This window comes from Podarcis filfolensis, assembly GCF_964270895.1.
Source record: "Podarcis filfolensis genome assembly, chromosome: 7".
NCBI classification, from domain to species: Eukaryota; Metazoa; Chordata; class Lepidosauria; order Squamata; family Lacertidae; genus Podarcis; species Podarcis filfolensis.
In genome coordinates this window covers 39,311,287-39,336,879 of record NC_139603.1, presented here as the reverse complement: position 1 = coordinate 39,336,879, position 25,593 = coordinate 39,311,287, and the positions used below count along the sequence as shown (strand labels likewise).

At 38.6% G+C, this 25,593-nt stretch overlaps 1 protein-coding gene across 1 annotated transcript in view; it reads left to right on the top strand.

The window, feature by feature from the left end:
* Window positions 1-25,593, top strand: part of DOK6 (docking protein 6) — a 183,983-nt gene that overhangs the window by 111,598 nt on the left and 46,792 nt on the right. The window contains exons 4-6 of the mRNA XM_083622655.1: window positions 1,526-1,645; window positions 9,205-9,394; window positions 19,832-19,970. Of these exons, the coding sequence (XP_083478781.1) occupies window positions 1,526-1,645; window positions 9,205-9,394; window positions 19,832-19,970 (449 nt within the window). The remainder of the gene's footprint in view (window positions 1-1,525; window positions 1,646-9,204; window positions 9,395-19,831; window positions 19,971-25,593) is intronic.

The window sequence follows — 25,593 nt, the reverse complement described above, 5'->3', positions numbered from 1 at the left end:
CTATATATAACTATAAAAGATTCTGTATTCTTTTGGGAGCCAGAGACTGGTCAAGGTCCAGAATGACCTACCACTACCAACTCAGTATGTGAGGACACGTGGCAGCCTTCCTCATATACCTCTAGAACAATGATGGACAGATAACCTTTGGCCCTCCAGATGTTGTTGAACTCACATCAGCCCCAGCCAACATGTCCAATGACCAGGGATTATGGAAGTTGGAATCTGACATCATCTGGAGGGCCACAGGTTCCCCATCCCTGCAATATCCCATTGCGAGGATGGAGGCTTTTGCTTTTAAACAGTAAATAAATAGTAAAGAGTACTTAATGTAATTGTTTATAAGGAAACAGTTGAAGGCAAGGTCAAAACCAAGTGATTTACTTTAATAAACAGGACCAGAGGATCAGCTATATACTATATTGATTGGACATAAGCACCATGGCTTTAAAATAGGGGGAAAGAGAGGAAAATCAGCTGTAAGCAGGTCAGAAAGCTGGTTATGGGCCAAATGGCAGCTCTTGCATTCACATATACATATCATAGTCTAAGCAAGATGTTTTGGATGACTAGTGGCAAAAAGCACATCCATTTATTAACACTATAATATAACAAATGAAGTATTATTTTATATAAATATAGGTATAGATATAGATAGAGACAGAGATATAGAGATATGTAGGCACCTCCCTACTTCCAAGCTCCCACGTGCATAAGTGAAATCATGTAAAGTGGGGAGCAGCCCATTTAATACAGAGGGCGCATGGGGAGAAGAGAGAGACCCTGGAAATTGGTTAGGGCCGCTGCCCAGCCTTTCCTGAACCTGCCTGCCTGGCTGCAGGGAGCCAGTGTGCATGGTGGCAGCTGGCCATGGAGGGCAAGGGCTTATAAGGGCACACAGCAGAACTGGTGCTATGACCTAGCATACAATGCCAGCTTAACTTAACACTGGCTTCCCATACATGGGATTGCTCCCTTGAGCCATTTTTGGGATTTTCAGCATTAAGGAAACCTCTCACGTTTCTCATCAAAACAAACCATCAAACCTTAGAGTTTAGTACTATCCTTCTCTCTTCTTCTCCCATTACCTGTTATGTCACCCATGCAGCAAACAGATTGTACATGTCACGGTGGCAATTAATAATATCCTGTGAAGGCTCCATACTTCCACTGCAAAAGTCATCTGGGCTAACAAAAATGGATAATGTGAATTCATCTTCACAGACCAAAAAATGATGTGCCTTAATGTCCCAAGTGATCAGGTTTCCAGTACAGTGAGCAGGCTGCAATTAATTTCCACTCACTATTAATCAATTTAAAATGCATTTGATATTTTTAACAAAAGCAATCATAAATCAAGATTAGTGTGTGTGTTTGTTTACTTTCTTTAAACTGGAAGTTGTTCCATTACTATCCCGTAAATCAAGCGCTGCTGTCATTATGTACCTTCTTTTAAATTAAATCAAATACTGCAGACACTTCATGGTAACTCCTTGTAGTTTATTTGTTGTTCTTTTTCTTTCAGAGCTTGAGGCAGAAGAATGGTGCAAACATCTTTGTATAGAATGTCTAGGAACCAGACTTAATGATATAAGCCTTGGTGAACCTGATCTACTTGCTGCTGGAGTACAGAGAGAACAAAATGGTAGGTGTTTAGGTCATCTGGTCTCATTTATCTAGGCTACTCTAAACATTCTTGCCTCAACTTGTAGTAATTCATTTGTGGTACCTCGGCTTGGTTCTTTTATTTCTGACAAGATCTTGGTATGATGTTCAAAGCCCAAATAATTAAAAAAAACCCAGTAAATTGTGTGCCTATTTGTTGCACATGAAAATTGCACTGCAGTATAGGCTTTGTAGTATTTATGACTGACAAAAAAGGTGATGTGGGATATCATTAGCTTACAGCTTACTCTAAAAAATTTTTTAGAAGATTATTAGCATTATTTAAATTTGTATACTGCCCTTCATCCAAGGATCACAGGGCAGTTCACAACATAAAAATACAAGATGAGAAAATAAAATACATAATAAAAAATGAAAACAAACCAATAACCTCCCCTCCCAAAAACACAAACCATCTTTAGAGACAGCCCCACATATAATGCATAGACAACAGAAGTTAGGCTATCCCTGTCCATATAGAAGTGCAGCTGGGATGCCAGCTGAAGTTCATGGAAGGCACCAGAGAGGCTATGTGAGCCTCAAGTGACAGCAAAGGATCCAAGAGTGCTTCCAAGTGATGTACCCACTCTTTCAGAGGGTGTGTAGCCAATCCCCAACTCAGAAAGTCATCCAGAATACCATGATCATTGGTATCAAAAGCTGCTGAGAGGTCAAGAAGAATTAAAAGGGGCATATTTCCCCAGTCTCACTCCTGGCAGAAATCAGCATACAGGTTAGCCAAAGCAGTTTCTGTGCCAAAACTGCACCTAAACCCTGATTGAAAAGGATGCAGAAAATCAGTTTCATTCAAGAGTGCCTGGATCTGGTCCATGACCACCCGCTCAAGAACCTTACCCAAGAAGGGAACATTGGCAACTAGCTGGTAATTACTTAGATTTTCCAAATCCAGGGAAGGCTTCTTAAGGAATTGTCTTACCACTGTTTCTATCAAGCAGGCAGGGACCACCGTATCTCACAAGGAGGCATATTCTGAATAGATACCACCAAAATAGATGACAGTCATTATATAGTGTTAAAAAGAAAACCCTTCCTGGATTAATGTGCAGGAGATACCATGTATTTCAGAAATGCTAGCAGAATTTTCACAGTAATGTTTGAGGTGTAGTCACTGGAATTGAAGTATGGGCCTGAACTTTGCTCTTTGCAAACTATGGAAAGTAAGTGTGTCCCAGAAGGGATGTCCATGAGCTATGACTATCACAGTAGCAAGTAAGCACTGATGGAGCTGCTGGTCACATAAGTGGTCTGAACTGAACGGAAAGCCAGGATTGATGCTTCAGTGCACCATTTTACTATATTGACAGTTGACTACTAGTAGAAATGAACACAATTAGCATGCTTATTGTCCTGTGGTAAATAAATGGGACGAAACAAACATGATTAGGCCAGCAGACACAAGGTCTCTGTGCAAGGCACACCCATAAGGAACCAAAGAGGTATGATTAGTGGCATCATTTAAAATGTAAGGAGTGAGTGAAATTGATGTTTCAGTAATATTCTGTGATGAATCATTAGGTACATTCCCTCAGACATTGCAATTTTGATAAATATCCCCCAGCGTAGAAATTTACATTTAAATTAACAGAGCTAAATCTGTCACCCTAACTCTAGAAAGCAAATCAGACATTGTGCTTGTATGTAGCAAGAGGACATGATGTAAACTGTTCATTAATAAATTCATTAGCTATGGGGAGAAATAGCATCTCTATAATAGGAATATAAATTTGGGTGAATCAACTTCAATGTATTCACCTGTACAAGTCCTATTTAAATGGGTGGAAGCTTGTGCAGAAATTTCCAATGAATTACGTACATGTCCTTTGTTGTGAAACCCATAAAGAAGAGATTGTTCTTAACATTGAATTCCACCCTGTATTTTTCAGGGTTGTAAATATTCTGGTTGTAAATTGTTTTAACTGGTATTAATATTGCATTTTTATATTGTTGCCGTATGGTGAAGGGCAGGAAAGAAATCTGATAAATAACAACAGCAACAGCCACTCTGTTTAATTAATTTAATTTAGACAGGTGTTCATGCGGCACAAACCTTCACAGTTGTTGGAAAATGAAACTAATGGAGCAGTTGAAATGTGATGAGGGCAACTTGGGAAGAGGTGGCAAATAATATAAAGCCAGGACCTTAGCTGAACCTTGAATTATGTCTTTCATTGTTCTTACACAAATATTTTGGCCTCACTCTAAGAACATAGCCACAACATTTCCTTCTGTATCTCTACTAACAGCACTGTGTCGTTGTCGTCCCCCCCCCCATTGTGTTTGTTTTCTTCCACTTCTGTTCATCTGCCTTTTTATTCTATTTGCACATCAAAGATCTGTAATGCAGCAGCTAATGGATGGTTAGCTGTGCTTTGTATCCAGCTTTCCATCTGGGATGATTTATGCAAAATGATATGATTAGAATCTGAAAACCTTTTGGTTTACTGTTGTTTTGCTTTATTGAGGTGAAATGGTCTACATGGGTATGGGATTTAAAGAATGAGTTTGTGTTTTTCTTTTATTATTTAAATGATGATTGCCAAGTTTTCTGCATAATCGAAGTGCTTCATTTAGGCTTTGCATTGTTCATTCATTGTGGCCTATGCCATGGTTTAGGTGGTCATCTGAACTGAGCTACAGTCCCTACAGAACAGTTCCATGTGTACACTTAAAAGCATATTTGAGATACACTATTTTTGTTTTTTATTTATAAAAATATTTCTAAACTGCCTTGTTAAAAAATGTCATGATGATGTGCAATAAACATCATAAAATTATAAAATTATTAAACATAGAACAAATGACCAACACAGAATCAAGTTAATTGTCTGAAAAAGCTTGGGGGGGCGGGAATTCCGGTCCAGGATGAAATATCAAAATTGTAAGTGTTTAAATAGGAACAGTGTTCTAAAGTACTGCTGCCATTGTACTAAAGGCCTTAGTTTGTGCAGAAACTAAACACTGGGACAATCAGGGCTTCTCTAGATAATCTCAGTGATAGGACTGGTATGTTAGGGACAAATGGTCCTTAGAGTAACCTGCAATTAGCTGCAATTTCTAAACCAACCTAAAGGGTAGTGCCACATAGAGAGAGCTGCAATAGTCCAAACTAGCAGATGCCAAGGCATGCACCCCTGTGGCCAAATTATCCCTGTCCAGGAATGAGTATAGCTGGTGTACCAGCCAAAGCTGTAAGAAATCACTCTTAGCAACTGGGGACACTTCTGCCTCCAGTAATAGTGATGGCTCTAAGAGTAGTCCGAAGCTGCAGTGCAGCCCTGTCAAGAAAAGGCATCCTACTAATTTTCCAAACTTGGGAATGACTAACCCACGGGTTTCTGTCCTACTAGGATTGAGCTTCAGTTTCACTACATCTGACTAGATCTGCTAACCAGCCATTATTTAACTTGCCTTGCAAGTAATATAATGTTCCAGCATGTAAACAGGTATCAGAGAAGTAAACACCAGTAACCTTCAGAATGGTCCTTACAAGAATGGTTTGAGATGGAGCTGTTATTTTCCATCCATGAGCTGTCAGGTGTATTTTATTTATTTATTGTTTAGGTTGTATCTCTGATCAATCATATTTGGCCTGTTTATCTTCCTGGGTTCTTCCCAGGAAGCCAGTATTTGTTTATCTATTTAACTTAGCAATTATATATCTGAATTGGTTTATAGAGAACATTCTACTCCAAAGCAATTGCTAAATAGTCCAAACCAAACAGAGGATCTCATTATCTGTCTCCCTCTCCCTCTGTCTGTACCAGGGTGATTTCATTTTTCTAAACAAATTCTGTCTCAACAACTTTGTTCTAAATTTGTGTTACTCCCTTTCTACAACTGGAAACACATTTGTTAGCAAGATCCACTAATGTTTTGTGTATATATGTCCATTAGCTTTGCTGAAAAACCCAGGGAATGGAACAATTTTCTGTAGAATCTTTTCAGTGCCTTGCATCATTTATGGATGATTATTTTCTGTTAACTTTTTAGCCACTTGGTTCTATTCCTGTAGTGTACCAATGCATAACTTTTTGTCTCAAGTCCTGAGTAATCGCTGTTGCTTCTGTTTCTTTGCCTTGCAGCTGATGTTCAATTTAATCATGAACATTTCTTCTTAATCCATGACACCTCACCTTAGACACTGACCTCCAATGCAGAGCAGACAAATGTCTCTTGACATTTTGAGTATATCATGTTGCCTGAATGCCCTTTTCCAATAACACACTCGAATAATTAAAGAAAGCTATGGGTTTTCTTCCTTTCTGTTGAACTTTTAGGTTTTGACTGTATTTTTTGCCCCACACCCAGAATGAAGACTTGATACACGGATTGGTTAAAGGTTATATTTATTGAAATATAACAAGGAAGACTTGTGCCAATACAAACAGAAGTGCAAGCTGGTATAACCTATGCTAGCAGGCAGAAAATCTCATGCTTGCTGCTAAGCACCAAACTGTCTCAGAGCAACTCCATCACCCAAACTGAAGGGAGGCAAAAACATATTTCTATAAAGGGAAACCATATGTAGATTGATTGACAGGTGCCAGCCACCTCCACTGCTCAGCATTCAGAAGGTGGCACCTATGAGGCTACAAGACCACCATACCAAGCTGCCCCCCCCAAGCCATTCAACAGTGGTGGTCCTTAGTGGAGTGCCCCCAACTCAACAATGTAAATCTGGTTACAGATGGAAGACCTGAATAATCAGTAAACAAATGTGCTGAAAACCAGAAATACCATATAAAATCAGAGTATTCTGCAGTGGAGACATAGCCTTTCATACTTGGGATTTAGTTTTAAAGTACTTGTTGCAAGACTGACACCCATTAGTGTGATTAATGAGAAATATAGCCTCAGAGGAGAGGATGGATAGCCGTGACATTGAGTGAATCAGCTTAGGAGGTATCATTGGGACAAAAATTAAATGGACTGAGACAGAAAATAATATTGAGACTAACAAATTTACTTATAGCCATATGGGAGCTTTAATCTTTGACATATACATAAGAATTCTTTGGTCACATAAATTTCTCAAAAAAACTTTTCTCAGTTTTTCTCTGATTTATTTCAGGCTTGTTTTTCTATCACCTGTCAAAAATTGCATATCATTTTGGAGTGATATGCAGTGAGTTGCAACTCCTTTGTAATCCCTAGCACTGGTTTTGCTGATTCTGTACAAGATTAGATCCTACATTGAATTTTAAGTTATTAAAACCTCACTTTTTTCGGATAATCCTGTTAAATGCTAGGTCATATATGACTTCAGTATCCAGAGATCAAGACACACATATCCACTGCCAAAATCTCTATATTCCCATATTCTTGGGCTTATGCTGGTCCACATGTGCATAGAGTAAGTTAACTGAAAATTCAAGAATACCTGATAAGCATGGCTTCTAAGATCATCACCTACTGTTACATCTGAAAAGGAGCTGTCACAGACAGTGCATCTGAGTTATGTGATGTGACAATATCTCCCAAAGTGGAAGTATTGGGAGGCAACTGGTAAAATCACAGAAGTGGAAAGAATGTGACCTTCCACACCCCATCTGTGAAGATTAATTATATGTGATGTGGAAAACCTGTGGATCAAGGTTTTGGTAGTGGTGGGGGGATGGAATAACCAATAGTAAGGAGACAATTTGGGTTGTGACAAAAGCATAGGGGAGGGTTTAACTCTACATAGTATTCTTGATTAACCACTTTCCTCCAAAGCTTCTATTGGTATCTAAATGAAGGCATACAGGTACCTGACCAAAAAGAAAAATTAGTTCCATTGTGCAGTTTCATCTTACATGTTTTCAGATTTTATTTTATTTTTTTAAAAAAATATTAGATTTTCCAGAATTATAACAAAAACCACAAAGCAGAATGACACACAAAAACAGAAAGAAAGAAAAGAAAAATACATCAATGAACGAAAGAAGAAAAAAGGAACAATAAACAAATAAACAATAACAACAAACTTAATTCTTTACAAATCCAACCTTTTAAACATCTTGGTTGACTTCCTCTAGTCCCTCCCTTCTGAGTTTCCTTGTAGTTAAAAGTAACAGCTTTCCAATATCATTATTAAACTAAAACAATTTCAAATTATAGTCCATCTTATTCACTTTTCTTAATATTCTAAATCCCATTTATTTAATTATAACTTAGTTTAATCCTAGGCCTATTTGTTTCTTTCAAGTAATTCCTAATTTTTTATATTACAATATTTATTCAAACAGTCCTTAAATTTCCTCCAGTCCTCTTGAAACTCCTCTTCTTTCTGGTCGCGGATTCTTCCAGTCAGTTCAGCTAGCTCCGAAAAGTCCATCATCTGCATCTGCCAATCTTCCACTATTGGTAGTTCTTGTGTTTTTTAGCAAGTAATATTCGAGCGGCCGTTGTGGCATACAAAAATAATTTAACATCTTTCTTGGGCAATTCCAAACCTGTTATTCCAAGAAGAAAGGCCTCTGGTTTCTTAATAAATGTATATTTCAACATTTTTTCCAGTTCATTATAAATCTTCTCCCAGAAGTCTTTCACCTTGGGACAAGTCCACCACAAATGGAAAAAAAGTACCTTCTTTTTCTATACATTTCCAACAAAGGTTATCACTATTGTGATAAATTTTTGCTAGTTTTACGGGGTCAAGTACCATCTGTACATCATCTTCATAATATTTTCCTTTAACATCGTACATGCAGTAAACTTAACCCCTTTCTTCCATAGCCTCTCCCAATCCTCCATTATATTATGTCCCACATCTCTTGCCCAATCAATCATAACCTATTTAACTTGTTCATCCTTTGTATGCCACTCCAACAACAAATTATACATTTTAGACATATTCTTAACTTTAGTATCTAACAACTCCGTTTCCAATTTGTTTTTTTCTGTTGCAAAACCATTTCTCTTATCCATCTTATATAATTCATTAATTTGATAATATTGCAACCAATTCACTTTATCTTTAATTTGTTCAAATGGTTTTAATTTAAAACCTTCCTGTTCCTCTAACAACAAATCTAAGTACCTCAACCATTTGTTTTCCATATTTAACTTTTTGGGGGCCTGTGCTTCCATTGGCGAAATCCATTTTGGTGGTTTTCTTACTAAGAGATCTTTATATTTAGTCCATGTTTTCAGATTTTCTAATGAAATATCTTGATGCTTTGTTTGGTTTTTTCCCTTTGGAATAAAAAGGTCCATCACAGTAAAGAAGCTCTTTCAAAATAGCTCTCTAATTGAAATTATTAATGCAATAAGAAGAAGCTAATGATATCATTTTATGAAGGTCACTGACAACAGACAGTGTTTAACTGTTACATTATGCCATTGAGCATCTGTTACTAATGATAAAGAGGTCTCAGCTGTGCTTCCAGATGTACTATGAGCTGTCTTCTGAGAGAGTTGCATTGATGTATTTAAATGGGTTTATTATTTACATGCTTGTCACTAGACTGAAAGGGAATTATCATCATAATGCAAGCTAGCTCACTATTTTCACCATGATTTTCCACTCCTTTTCAGAGCGCTTCAATGTTTACCTAATGCCTACACCAAATTTAGATATCTACGGAGAATGTACAATGCAGATTACACATGAAAACATCTATCTCTGGGATATACACAATGCTAAGGTGAAGCTGGTGATGTGGCCTCTCAGTTCTCTGAGAAGATATGGGCGGGACTCAACATGGTTCACTTTTGAATCTGGAAGGTAAGAGACAATTATGGAAATATAGTAAGTAGATTGACTCATATGGAATAATGTTTTATTGTTGCCATGATGGGACATGAAGCATCAATGGACACTTTTAAGAGAAGTTGTTATTTTTCTGTCTGGAATTTGATTTTTTTGATTTCTTTTAATGAAAGAAGTTCTAAAGAAGTTCCAAACTTTCTTTTTCACATCAAGTATACATACCTGACAACTGAGCACCAGACTTCATGCACTTGATGAAGCAGAATTTAGTCCATGAAAGCTTGCCTTGCATCTAGTAAAAATGGAAGCGTGTCATCATGTAGGCCTTACTGGAGAATTTGTAGTGCCTCTTCACAATCCTGGATTTGCATTAAATCAGGGAGGGGGAGGGGGATCAAACTGAAGGCAGGTTGCACAACTGCAGTGGTCATGGCATGGTCATGGCATGGAAGCCCATCCCTCCACCATCCCTACCCTTGCTTTACTCAAACTTCTGTTATTGTTTAAAACAGCTACTTCTTCCCCTTTCACTGACCTTTCCTTTTCACTGTTCTGAAACTTCTCCCTCTTCCTTTCCTTGCTGCCTCTTGTCAGAGAGATAAGGAGTCCAGAGCCCTGAAAATTCCATAGTGCCCTCACAGAATGTATTTCGCTCCTTGTACCACGTGTTATCTCCACCATGAAGCTCCAGATTCCGTGTTTCTATTTAGAACATATATTTCATTAGGAAGCAAATGCCCATATATTTACAGCATCCGTCAGCTGAGCTTCACCTTCTCTAACTGAACAGCCTGAACTTGCCATTAAGATTCTGTTCATCTTAAAGATACAGTAGCATATATGATCATGGGGTATGTGTGCAAAGGGGGACTGCAGAGGAAGAGAGAGGAGGGGACATGGAAATTGGAGATGTCTGTGTCCAAGGGAGAGTTGAGAAAAGGAAGGAGGAAAAAGGGAATAAAGGTGAAAATGCAGGTAAAGGTAAAGGGACCCCTGACAGTTAAATCCTGTCATGAACAACTCTGGGGTTGCAGTGCTCATCTCGCTTTACAGGCCAATGGAGCCGGCATGTGTCCGCTCCGCAGACAGTTTTTCTGTGTCATGTGGCCAGCATGACTAAGCCACTTCTGGTGCAATGGAACACTGACACCAGAGCAGCGCATGGAAACGCTGCTTACCTTCCTGCCGGAGTGGTACCTATTAATCTACTTGCACTTTTTGGGGTGCTTACGAACTGCTAGGTTGGTAGGAGCTGAGACAAAGCAACGGGAGCTCACCCCATTGCGGAGACTTGAACTGCTGACCTTTTGATTGGCAAGCCCAAGTGGTTTAGACCACAGCGCCACCATGCAGGAGAAGGTGCAAAAAAGGAGAAAGTAGGAGGCACGGGAATGAGAGTGAAAGTGGGTGTGTGAAAAGAGCTGCAGAATATGAGGCGATGGTGGCTTAATCACTGGGTGGAATGTGAAAAGAGTGCTTTGTACTTGCAATGTGTGGGGAAGAAGAAGCAAGAGGTTGCCATAATAAATTTGTTATAAAGTTGCAATAGGACTGCTTGTTGTTTTTGCTGCAACACAGCTACTCTCTGGGAGTTCTGACACATAAATACAGCAAATACAGAAAACTCCATTAGTCTGTGTGCTTTCCAACTTAGCAAAGGGTAGTGTACTTGCCATAATAAAATGGGATGAAGCATAAGACATTTCAGGTTGATGAATAAGTAAGCATGCTTAAGCTGGCAGCAGACATAAATTCTACATGTTGTAGTTGTGGTTTTGAACACACATTATCTACGCTGACAATGCAGCAAATGTGTGTCAGTTATCCATATTTAGGTGAAGAGAGAAGAGCCGCATGCTTGTTTTGAGCCTAGAAGGTGTGATGCCAAATGGTAAAAACCCCTTTCAGGCATTTAAAACATTTATAATAAACTTTTGAGGAATGCAGCATGTTGGTGGCAGATTTGACCATCACCACAGATGCATTAATTAGAATGTCTGTGGACAACCCACGTGTCCAGCCGTGGAGTATTCTTTGCAAAGGAGCTGCAAACCCTTTTGCATCTGCATACGTAGGCCCTCTACAGACATTATAATTAACATGCTTAGGTCAGGGTCAGACACTTCAGTCCACATTTTAAATGCCTAAAATGAGCTTTTTCAGAACATAACTGCTCAAGAGCAGGAATCAGTTCTGTTATTTGGTCTTCCCACTGAGTGTGTCTAATGGTTTCATTACCAAGAAGGGAAGGGAAGGATGATAAAAACCTAAAAATAGGCACAAGAATATAAATTGCAGTTCCCAAGCCATGAACTTTTTCGTATCGCAATTGGTGTGCCTGAAGTCAGTGTGCTTTAGCTCATAAAGATTCAGCTAAAACTTTTGTGAATGATAGAATCTGGGAAACTGGACTGTTAACATGAGCCAAAAATATTAGAGCAACCAGTAGCACAAGTAAGGATTATCATGCTCAAGTTGAGGAATACCTACCTAAGTTTTCAAAAAGATTAAAAAAAAAATCTTACAACAATTTGTCATAGACTTTTATCTTTCCAATTTGTCACTTTTGTTCAGGAATTGCTTGTTCAGGAATTTATTGCTTTGTTCTGGAATTTATCACATGGTAGCAGCTGTTTCAGACATTCCTGGTGTCAACAGAACTTGTTGGTGACCTTGGGGCAGTCACTCTCTCTCAGCCTAACCTACCTCACAGGGCTATGCTGAGGATTCATTGGGGTAAGAAGAACCATGTTCATAACTTTGAGCTCCGTTGAGTAAAGGGTGGCATATAGAAGTAATAAATAAATAAGAATTGACTTTATCACCCATCTCTAGCAATATCTAATATATGTCATGCTCAAAACAGACCTATAAAAAGGAATGGAGATGACTTTTTGAGATTCCTGCATTGTACCTTCCAACTCTACAATTCTGTCGTTCTATAAACTAGCAGCAGCTTCAAGTGCATTGCCACATAAACTGGGCATTTGTATACGTCCATGCAGAGAATGTAACCAGATGCTGGTGATGAGCTTTCAGTCTTATAGCTGTCCATGGTGCTGATAAAAGGAATCTACCAAATGATGAAAACTCTAGTGTCAGATTTAGCTTGGCCCTGATTATGGTGTGTGTGTGTGTGTGTGTGTGTGTGTGTGTGGCTATTGTAAGTTTCTTGCTGTGGGTTGCCAACTATGGTAAATTGTATAAAGTAATAGTTTTAAGTAGTGCAGACAGATAAGCAAAGATTAGAGTAACCCTTCTGTTTTACCATTTAAGCAAAATGTGACATTAGCTCTAGGGATAACATTTAGGAGTAATACACAATCCTTCTTAAGCTCCAGAATCAATGTGTGAAAAGAGGCAGAGGAGACATATGTGAGCATGGGGACTTTTTTAGTCTTCAGAAGGGACCTCCTTATATGTACATAAATGTAGTAGGTTTTGTGAAACTGTTGGTTGTTGGCATCCAGGATAAATGAGGGTTGAAATAATGAGCCTGTCTTGCTCAGCATTAGGCTTTGGAGAGAAAGACTGAAATAACATCTTTATTTTGAGGTTTGTTGAGTGTAATTTGCTTTACATTCAAGGTCTCTTTGCTATATTAAAAAACAAATGTTTCCTAGATCCGATTGAGATTGTTTATTGTGATTTGTTGCCATATTGGCTTAGGTCATTTCCTTGAATCACCTTGGTATAGAAAACAATGTTTGCTCATACTCTTCGCTTGCAATGTAAAATAAATTGGAATACTGTAGAGAGAAATGCAGGGAGGATCAAGCTTTGGAGCCGGGAGTTGGATTGGTAAACTTGCAATAGTTTAACTGTATGGTTTTTAAGCAACAGTAAATGGCAAGAAGTAAAATTTCAAAGTCTTATTTAACAGCACTGTATCAATTGTTGCTATGAATCTTTGTCAGGTAAACTCTTGAATATGGAGCTTTGGTTCAACATTTGCAGTCATGATGTTGACACACCTTGTTTTGATGACAAGCATGCCAAAACATTTTCTGTTCCATTTCATGATAGGCAAGCTTGATATTATTTCATTTCAGTGGTTCAGAGCTTGCTTTGGAGGTAGTGATACTGCTTTCAGGTGGTGGTAAATGTGTAATGTTATATGTATATCCATATGGGATAATTTGTGCATAGTTCTTCAGTTAACATCAGTCCTAGTATTTCCCTCCCTCTGTCCCCTGCAGCATACCCCATATGGTTGGCATCTGCTAGGTGGAAAAACTAGAGGAATGAGCAGACAGTGCTGGCTGACATCCTTAACTGGTCCGCAGGGACTTAAAGGCCTAGACTGCAAAACCAGGGTCGTGAGACTGTTAGGGCCCTGCTGTGATCAGCTGCTTTGGGAATTAGAGCCATGGCTAAAGGCAGGGCAGGTTGAATGATAAGTTTATGCATGACATAAAAGGATTGAGAGACTCTCCGTGGGCATCCATCTTCTGCTGTGTGTAGTCAGTATCTTGAGATTGCCACTCTTGAAAGTCAGACAGCTGCTGATATCTGATAGCACAGTTGGCATAATATATAGGGAAGTTTTTAAACGATTGCTATTTCCATTTACCCTAGGCAGCACATCCACAGAAGACTAATGATATATCTAGATAAGTGGTTGTACTCCTCTCTGTTATCATGTTCTGATGAAGGTTAGAAATGTTAAAAATAAATATAAATAGATAAATTGGTTTCTTTTGCCTTGTAAAGAAAAAGGAGTGGAAAGGAGTACAACATATATAATCCAGCAAAAAAGAAACTGGAACAGATGAAAAATATAAATAATGGGAAAAGATTATCACAACTTTTTCCCCAAGGTGGACCAAGAACTAAAGATGTCATTTCAGTACCATAAACATTTAATGCAGTATGTTCACTTTTAAACTTGCTGTGTTCTCATATTTACCACATTTCCTCCCTACAATCCTACAGGGAAAATTTAGCGTTCAAGTTAAGCTAAATTCTGCCCTAGCATATAGCCATGCTCTGGTCTGTAGGGCCACAGGTTACAACCAGGTCACAAACAGATTGCGGCTTGTGATAATTGAGCTGAAGCCAAGTAATTATGCCTGGGCAGGTGAGTGAGGATGAAAGGACAAGCCAGGAGGTAGGACCAAATAACTACCAAAGGATACAGGAACATGCCAAAGCTCAGTGGATTAGTGGATTCACTGTCTGGCATGAATGGGTGGTGTCAGCCTAGACCCTCTTAAATTTGCTGTTTGGCTCTGAGGCCATTATAAAATGAATGCTCACTGTCATTTCCCTTTCTGTGTGGAAATGCAGTCATATGAGCTTTGTTTTGTGCATAAATTCAAGTTCAATGTGTTGCTATTAGTATCTTAACAACTTGGGACTATTTTACCTATGAAATCACCTTACCTCGCATGTTCCCACTCAACCACTTCGATCAGTGGAACTGACACTGCTACAGGTGCCACATAATACACATTCTGCATTTGTAAGAACCTGATCGTTTAGTGTGGCAGCACTTTGGAAGTGCCTGCTGAATGATATCAAGCAGGTGCCTTCATTCTAATCTTTTCAGTGCCCTCTAAAGACATTATTTTTTAAACAAGCCTGCCTAGATGCTTAGGAAGGTAATGCTTAGAGGGTTGATCTGAATTTTAACCTGTTTGGTATTTTAACTTTTTGTATTGTAATTTTTTCTTGATAATTTTATTGTTTTATCTTTTTTGTAAACTGCTTTGAGGGTTTGTTTGTTTTTTTTACAATTAAGCAGTGTATCATTTCATTTTATGAAATGAAATAAAATAAATTCACCCAAGAAGCAAAACTCATCACTTGTTCTGGCTTGATATCTGGTGTAGGTGAAATCCCTGTTTCTTGCTTCCTTACATGTTGAACTTTTGAGGTACCCTACAATGTGGTAGACATGGAACTGTTTGCCTGGTGTTATCATATGTATGAATAATAATTTTAATAATACCCCACCCATCTGGCTGGGTTTCCCCAGCCACTCTGGGTAGCTTATGGCAAATCTAAAAACATAATAAAAACATCGCTATGGTTCTTAACCATCCTGGGATGGTTTTATTTCCTATTTGAAGTTGTAACATTGGAGGTAGATAAGTATTTTATTTCTTATCATGAGATTCTCTTCATTTTTGAAGGAATGTAATTGTCATATTTGTGGTGAGAAGGATAAAAGGTAAGAAGGATAAAAAAAAATTCTTGTCCAAATAATACAATATTTTAAGACTAATATAAGCTTAATAAATGATTGCTCTAGCATAGGAAAGAAGCTCAGATTTTGGAATATGCCATTATGACTCCTAAATTTGTGCGTGTGTACTGTTATTTTGCCTTTGTTAAGCAGAAGCACCAAAGCCAGGCAAGGTGTGCTAAATAATATGTATAATTCATTCCATTGCACTGGGTTTTATAATTCTCGAGGATTAATTATCTGACAACATGTTAGTTTGCTCCACTGCTTCCATCTCTGGAAAAGGTGGGTGCATCATTAAAACTGTATAGATAATTAGCTTCACCAGCCTGCTTTTGTTTGTGTGTTTATATTATTATTCAGTGCAGCATGTAATATAGATAAGTTTAATACGGTTTCTTAATGAATACCTGATGGTTCGGGGGGGAGCCCTTCTCAGTCTATGTTCATGTTTTATTGCAAAGGTGTTGTGTTTTTAAGGTAAACTTTATGTTTTGAAGTTGGTGGGCTCTCTGAATACTTAATTTGTTCATAAGCATGCTGTATCTACCTCCACAGTCAATACTATTCCTATTGGGGGAATGGTACAAATAGCACAATGCTCAATGCAGAGTTGTGCACCACATCTGAGCTGAGAGATCTTTCAACACTTCCATAACCTCAGAGACCTTTGAAATAATTCAGAGGCTTCCTGGGGTGTCTCTCTCCACAGTGCTAGAAAAACTGAAGGGAGGCTGGTCGGCACAGAAGTGACACATGACTCTGATCTGTTTTGACCTAAGCTGAACTTCTTTCCTGACCAAGCCTGTAGTGTAGTGTTGTGTAGCCCAAGCAGAGCACCAGTGAATTTGAAGGCACTTCTAAGATGGCTGTCTAGTGATCTCCTCAGTAATTACAGTGCTGAGGGGAGGGAAATCTCTTGTGGCTCTTTTCCAGATAGAACTGTGAAGGCTGAGGACCAGCTGGCCATTGAGTTTTGAAGTTCACACTGTGCTGACTGACAGATCAGTAGTATGCAAGTGCCATTTCTGAGCTGGTCAGGTTATGGGAGGGCAGGGGGCATTATGTGGTATATGAAATGCTGTTTTATAAGAAGTAAGTGCAAAATATAGAGCGATATTAGCCACAAATATGACATGTATCCATCATGCAAACAAATATACCCATACAAAGATGTCCTATGTCCGCATCTTAATATTGTATTACATACTTCACATCCTCTCCTTACTGTAGTTGGTTTCTTTTCCATCTTCAGTTGATATTTCTGAGAGGGATTCAAGAAACCTGCCAAGTTGGCATAGTTTTTAGATTATCCAAAGGAGGGTTTAAAGGTTAGCATCTGCCCTCTAAAAACCAGATTGGGAAATGTCAATTCAAACTGACTAACATCTGTCTCATGAAAACTTTCTTAGTATAACTTTAGGTTTTGTAGCTAACCCTTCAAAATAAATCTATGGACTAAGCCCATAGCTATTAAAATAACAACAGTAGATAAAACCATTATTAAAACATGGGGCAATAAAATGTTATTTTATATAATAAGTATATTTTAAAATTTCTGTTTTGCATGGATAGAGGAGGAGTGATGTGAAGATGAAAATACCAGGCATGGAATGCCTTACCCCGGTGAAAAGGAAAACTCTTTTTCCACATTGCTTTATGTATAATATCCTGTAAAGTGCACCAGCTGATCCATTTGTACCAGCAGGTTGTTGTTGTGAAGTGCCCCTTTGAACATTCCTCATTCAGGATGGAAGGTGTTTGTGTCACTGCCCAGCTTTGTGAAAAACACCCAAGCCATGCTTGTGTTTGGAGTGGGGGGTTGGTCTACTGTTACTATGAACTTACAAAGAAAGACTGTAGAAATTGGATTTTATCCCTGAGAACAACATTATATTTTTCTGGAACACTAACAACAGAAAGTAAGCAAGACAGAAGAACCTTCCTATTGAGTAACAGAATTGATCAGCCCACAACATACATAACCAGGAGTATTCAAGATTAGGAAGGGTTGCTCCAGACAAGTACAGTTGAACTTTTCTGAGTTTTTCCTGACTCTTCATCACCTAAAAAGGAGTTTATATTGTTAGTTCCATAAACCCTAAGAATCATAGTTTTGAACAAATAGAATAGCTGTGAAACCAGCTTCCAATGGTCCTCCCACCTCTTTAAATATTGCCTCTGTCAACTTCAGCCTGATGCACTTCAAAGCAAGAGGAATTCATATACTGAAGTCCACAAACTAATGATTATGAGCAACACATCGAGTCACAAAAGCAGGGCCAATATTTACTAGTGAGTTGACTCCTGAATCCAAGATACATGTTTTTAATCTTTCTTGGAAATTTCAAATGTCTATCACATGGACAGAACCCTTCTGTGAAGCAGTAGAACTTTTGGACCTTGTCAAGTACTTCTTGAGTTTAATGGATTGGAGACAGCTGAGAATGACTATATCACACCTTTTAGAGCAGACCAGACACTGAACTACTTAGATCTGTGTGTTCTCTTCATTGCCCTTTACTTACTCCATGTTCTTCCTGTTGTTAATCTTTGTTCTGTGTCATCACTGATTTACAGGTCTTCTCTACTTTTTCTATGACCTTTTTTTCACCTATAGGGCTTGTCTGCTGTCAAGATATGCTGCTTTGATTAATTGCATTTCCTGCTCAACTTTGGTTGGCTTCACTCTCATCTTTACTTGTTAACCTTTGCAAGCTTTTATTGTGAACTTTTATGTGCTTTAACCTTTTCTTTATTGACTATCTCACCCTACCAGCACAGCCTCAGTGCTCTTTGCTGTTTGGTTTTTGTTTTTTGTTTTTTGAAAATTATTTTCCTTGTATAGCTCCTGGCTTTTTTCCTATCATTGTAGCCGTATAGCACTGGTATAATTGTATTTCCACAACAGTGTAAGTGGGAAAATTCCAACTGGAACTTTTTTATTTTGGGTGCTCGATGACATAATGGGACTTGGAAAATTCTTTCACATGCCAATGGAGAATATGCAGGCAAATGGACTGGGGCCACAAAGCTTTGCTCTGCTAAATCTATGCTAACCTGAGTTTTTGTGGCAACATAAATCTTACCCAAACTATGAGTAATTAGAGTTTTTCCAGTTTAATCATGGTTAGCATGAGCAGAGGAAGGGACAGGCAGTGTACATAGGCAAATGTCTCATGCATATATGGGTTGACTAAGATGAGGTATGATTGTCCAAACACAGTCTCACTTACAGGCAGCAATCTTCAAATGCACTTCACAGTCACTGTGGCAGCTACCACTTCCTTCCTTCCTTCCTTCTTTTCTTGACTCAAGTGAATGGGCCAATTGCATTTTTAAAAAATATATACAAGGGCCAACAACCTGGCACATGTGCCATCCCTGTTCTATAGATATGGTAATATAGGAAGCTGATCACTCTGAAACCAAGTGGGGTGAATGATCTGGTCTTTGCCCATGGGAGAAGCTGAAATTCAATATGAAAAGCAAGGAAGGTAGGCTGGAAGTGGAACTTGATCTCCTTCTTCCAGGCACAAGTTAGACAGATAATTCTGATGTTTGAAACTGTTATCCTGAACTGCCCACCTGACTCAACAGTTTTACAGCAGTCTGTAGCTGATAGCATCAGTTTTGTTGGCCAGGGCATAAAATGGTGAATGCCTGAACCTTAAAGAACTAGTTCCAGCATCAGACCGTCAGTGGGAGAGCGAGAACAGACATCAACCCAGACAAATAAAGAGATGAACTCTGACATATGTTTGCCCATACTCTGTGGCCTTTTACAGTGACTCTGCTGACTCCTTGTAGGGTCCTCTTTGTAGGGTTACTATCAGCCCCTGCCTAACTGTATCATCTTCCTTGGCCAGGAACATAATAGGAATGCTGCCTTGGGCAGCAGATGCACCATCAGCAAGGTTGCCACCAAAAAGGAAAGACCACAGGGTGTTGTCTCTTTGAGGGTGACATAAAGACCACAGACTTTATTTTTCTGCCCCTTTTAATTTATCTTTATTTTTGCCACACATGTAAAGCCGAATATGCACAAGTTAAATGCATGGATTTAAGGTTCTCAAAGCAGTTTCAATGTCAAGACTAAATTTTGCCTATGTCATTAGAAATCCATTGATCTATTGACAGAATAATACTGTGCACCCATTGCCATAATAATTCATTAGCAATATGAATACCAGAAGAACCCAACTATGCATGGTTATTTTATCAAGGCGTTATAAAATAAATTAATTTAGAACTTTTTCTAGGATGTGCGACACAGGAGAAGGGCTGTTCACCTTTCAGACAAGGGAAGGCGAGATGATCTATCAGAAAGTCCATTCTGCAACGCTGGCAATAGCTGAACAACATGAAAGATTGATGATGGAGATGGAACAAAAAGCACGGGTAAGGATCTCACTCCAATATTGCAAAAGGCATTTGCTGCATTAGGAGGAGAATAATTGTGAAATTAATAAAAACAAAATCAGACTTCTTTAAGAAGCTTAATACCCATGGATACATTAACATGATACTGAAAAATGGCTTATGACATTAGTTATTTTAGGCCATATGTTCCCTCAGAGTCTATATTTAATACATGGAGTTAGCCCTGATAGGTAGATGGAACACCCATCAAGGTGTTATTTTTCTGAATGTGGTGTCCATGTGTGTATGCCTTTATACATCCTCTTTTCCCTAATGCCGAACATTAACCATGTCACATTGCAAGCTGTTTTTGAAGCTTCCCAAGTTTAAATAGTAGTTGGATTGTGGCATGATCTTTTTTTAAAGGAACAAGATGTGCTCTTTTCTGGAGCATGGCCAGTGATGTTATGCCATGAACAATATTTGCTCTCAAGAATTCCAGTTTATGCTCTTCTGTTTGATAGATCAGGCCTGTCTTTAAAGAAGCAAAACCAATAAAGCTTATTATAAAGGCATCATAAAGGTTAATAAATGTCATTGTACAGTGGTCAGAAGACTACATTTGCCTAGGTGCCACAATACAGTCTTCATCCCCCCCCTTTTTTTTGAACTTACCTTGTTTAGCAACATATTTGATTGTTAATATACACATGAACAAACTCTGGTTTTTATTCATTTTTTAAAAAAAACCACATTTTGAGAGCATATTATTATGGGGAAAACTTTGAAGTTATGAAGAATTTCCATCATAGCATTCTAAATCACTTTGTCCTTTGCTTAAGCCACTTTCTTTTGTGCAACAGGCAGCCTTGCAGCAAATTGAGAACATGCAATGTTTCTATGGTTGACTCACACAGGCATTTTCCTTCCCACTAACTTGAACTGAGTGCATTAATTTTTAGGCAACAAGATGTTCAAAGGAAGAGCCCATTTAGGGGACAGTCAATATTCTCAATACATTTGATTTATTTTAGTTTTCTTTTTTCATTTTAGGATATTATTTAAAAGGACAGTGATAGAATAATATATATCAAACACTGATTTCAAGTTCACTTACTTACAATATTTAACTCTTCTCACCAGAAGAGTTCTGTTTCAAGTAAAATGTTTTGCCCAGCACCTTTAAAGATCTACACTTGCCTGCTTTCAAGTGAGCTTTAATATGTTCTGAAAGGATGAAGTATGGGCCCTCTAGAAACCCACTGTGAGTCATGTGGTTCAAGTTAGCATTTCCATCTTCAGTGTTTGTCCATACCTACCACCCACCTTTTATTTGAGTGCATTGAGGGCCTCATGTATTCACATAGACACCTCCCACACACACACACAGACACACACAATTTGCAGTTCTAAATCTTGTGCAAAGACTATGTAAGGTGAACAGGCTCCCTACTGCAGATGCTAATCTCCAACACATGATAGGCAGCAGGAATGGGATGCTGATGTGACAGAGGGCAGAGTCTAGCATGATTATCCTTAATCTCTCTCATGTGATATGAATTGTATGAAAGAAACTCACATCCAGATAGTGCTATTTTTGATACAAAATGTGCAGGTTTGTAATGGATTCCAAGCCACAGATGATGTGTTTTTCTTTTGATAGTTGGTGAAATGCTGGGGGTGGTACAGCTTGGATCATATATACAGTGGTACCTCAGTTTAAGAACAGTCCTGTTTACGAACGATTCAGTTTATGAACTCCGCAAAACCGGAAGTAGTGTACTGGTTTGCAAACCTTACCTCAGTCTAAGAACGGAATCCGAACAATGGAAGGGGACCGGCGGCGAGAGGCCTCATTAGGGAAAGCGCACCTCGGTTTAAGAATGGTTTCAGTTTAAGAACGGACTTCTGGAATGGATTAAATTCATAAACTGAGGTACCACTGTACTCTTGTTTTTAGTTTAAAATGGATGAAGTGTTTTATTGTACCTTGGGTCCTTTTCCTGTGAGTTAGATATCCCAACAACTCAAATTTAACTTTAGTAACTTGTCTTGCTCATATTCGTAAGGATATTCACATTAATTGTGGGAAAACCTAGGATGCACCAGGACTGAAATAATGTTCTTTTTAAAAGTATAGAATCTCAGTATTATGAATAAAATTACATGTTACATCTATGTAAAGAAAGGCTAGCAAGTTTAGAAAAGCATGGAGGTGGTTTATAAGTAAATGGAATTCTAAACAATCTGACATTAAAGATAAACCTTCCTTCCCCTAGGATTTTGGGTTATAATGGCAGAATGCAATTCATTTGTTTTACCTTTGAACCAGGGCCACAGTTGTGGCCCAATTATACTTGGTATTTTTTATCAACAGTATATGGGTTTTTTATTTCCTATATTTATCTTATCTTTATCTTCAGTAGTCACTTTTTGTGTAATTTGGTGAATAATTTTTATTTATTTATTTAAATGACAGTTGAGTCAAGCAATTGCGAGTGCAGGCAATATATTCTCTGGTTTGTTAGCTCATCTGATGTTCTAGTGTCTTGTCTTTAGGTTTCCTGTCCCAATTACATGAACTGCAGATTAATTTATTTTAAATGGAGGCTGAGATCCTTAGTGAGGGTTGCAGGCAACGCAAAAGTGTCTTTTGTGCTACAGTAGAAAGCTGCATGGAACACACTTGTTCTGTGTTCCCTATTTCTGACCTAAGGCTTCCTCTTGATGTGATAAAAACTGAAGGAGCCACTAGGGAAAGCACTGGGCTAAGATAATTATATTTTCAGGAAACATAGGCCTGCCTTGAAGTCCTTTCTCCTTCTCTTTGAAGATTTGAAGCTGACTAGAGTTAATGCTCTCTGAACATGCTCAATGATGTTCTCTGAACATGCTCAATAATGCTCTCTGAACATGCTCAATTTCCCCCCCTCCAAAAAAATTATGAAGCCCTGGATATTTAGACTACAATCCTATACTCTGGGAATCAGGTACATTGAACTCAATGGGGCTGAAAAGACATGCATTGGATTGTCCTGTTTAAATAGACCAACAAAATAAACAAGTTTGTGGTAAGAGAAGAATAGATTATATGGGGTGTGAATATTTGTCACTGTCACCCCATACTGCAACTTTTATGTTTGTATCTCCTCAGTTAACTTCATGACTGGCTTGTAATGAAAGATGTTTGTTCCAGCAAGCATTCACACTGTCAGAATCCATTTCCATATAAGTGGCTAAAGGGCAAGTTTCCAATGAGATGGAGTGGCTGAGAGGGCAGTCCCATTGCGCAGTTTGTAATTCAGATGGAATCACATTGACAAGATAGCATGAGCTCTTAACTTCTCTCTCTGTCTCTTCCTTTTCCTCATAGTTGTCTTCTTTGTAACTGGCTTTGTTCCTGTTGTGTGGAATAATAGCAGAAATTGTAGTAATGTTAGGTTTGAAAGAAAGCCTGCTGTTTTCCCCCTGTAAAATCTGCTATCAGATAATTTCTGCAATGTTCTCCATAAATGCCCAACTCTTGTCTATGTGTACTACATAATTTGTGAGAAGGAAAACATGTGTGAAGTGGTTCTCTCCATGGTTCCAGGTACATCTTTTATTCTGAAACAGAATGGCACAATGACACTGTTATAAGGATTGTAGAATTAAAAAACGAGCAATGTTCCTTTTTAGAAGCATATACTAGCCTAACATCTATGGACTGAAAAAGACTTAATTATTTCACCATGTAGGTGTAAAATTTAGGGCAATAATATGGTGTATCCATTATTAAAACCATGGCAAGGGAAGGCAGGTATTTCTAACTCATTTTGCCAACTTCCACTCCCAAGCTTATGTAGTTTCTTTAATATAGTACTGTTTCTTTAAAAGTATACAATTAATTAACATGCTACTGTCACTTTAAATAGAATTTATTTTACTAAGACAGTTTTTCAGAAGCAGTTCGTTAACCTATTCAAACTCTTTTGCCAGATGACCTTATTTGCTCCACTCCAGTTAGGCCTCAACAAGGACTCTTGTTGAAGTTTCAACCCTTACTAACCTATTGAAGTGCAGGCCTATTTTTGTTCGAATATTCATCTGGTTCTCCTTCCAGACATCAGAGCCTCACATTCCAAACTGCCTCTCACTTCTTGTCCCTTGGTGCTTATATATAGGTTTATGTAGCCACCCTGCATTCTTTTCAGATCCTCTTCTTCTGCTGTCGTCTTCTTGTGACTATCCACCATGAGGACTAAGCACCAACCAACATAGACTCCCTAACAAGCATGGACTGACTCCTGGCCGACCAGCACTCAACTATATGTTCCGTTCTGGCACCTCTAGTTCAGGCTCAGCCAACCACAGTGTCTAACTGAACATTCTAAACTTGCAACCACATATCAGAAAATGCATATTTTCTATTCTCCTTTTGCTTACTGAGAGTCCAATCTCCAACCCCACCTCAGCTCTCAGTTAAGGTCCCTCAGTGACAGTTAAACCAACTGTCATTTGACCAGGCAGAAAACTTTCCCCCCATTACAATAAAAACAGCAGAATGCATTAAAGCGCCATTCAATTAATCAGGATTTATTCATAAAGCTCATGGAACCTATGTTCAGAATATTGAAGATGCACTTCATTGAACTAAAGACAGTCAAAGTCCAATGCGCAAACATTATTTCTGTGGCCAGGTACAAGTCAGTGGAATCTGTCACATGCAAATGGGAGCCAGATACATACATAGTGTTATGTACTGAAGTTCTCAGCCTGGGCCAGCAGGGGGATACTGTAGATGGTTATGCAAATGAAGGATCGAAAGTGACTTTTATCTCCCCTTTTTCTGTGGCATGGGTTTTCTGGTTTCCTTCTCTGAATAACTAAGTTCTTTCTGCACTGATGCTAATCATGACTCCTGTCTAAACCAGGGTTTGAATCAGTGATTGCCAAACACCCCCTGCTCAGGCTTAGAATAAGACTTTCAAAACTGAACTTTCTGCCAAACTCAATCTTTCAAATGCAATACCGCCTCACACATCCGCTCTCTGAGGGCTCGCCCGCTCTTCCATTTGTCCCATGCCTAGAAAGCATGCATCTGAGCAGTTTTCCACTTGTCACACCACTTTCCCCAGGAAAACCCACTCTTTCCCCCAGGGAAATTGGAGCAAAATGTCAATTGGAACCTCACTGGCATTTGCTCTGATTTCCCTGGGGGAAAGCAGTGGGAGAAGCAGAGAAAGCCCAGAATTTCTCACAAAGCTTCTATTCTGCCCTGCCTTTTTGTCCATTTTTGCTCTAGTGGTAGCAGCAGTGATAGGATGAGAGTGGACATATCTCTCTTCCCTGCTTTCTCTAATGCCTTCCATGTTTTCATAACTGAGAACAAGTACAAGGATCACTGGCTAATGAAGGTTTCATAGAACTACCATGTTTTCCAGCATATCTTAACATCAGTATACAACCATCTCAGAATGCTATATATTAAGAGAGTTGGAGTTTGTGTGCATAAGGTTAGGAGGAAGGGGATGGTAGGTGACAAGGGCAGAGGGAGTATTTATCAAAGTCATCAAAGTTGTGCTTGAATAATATTTAGAGCCATGACAATCACTTTCCATATGGGAAAGGGGGATGGAGAAGTCTTATCTTCCTGAGGTTGAATTCAGGTTTGGATTAGGCC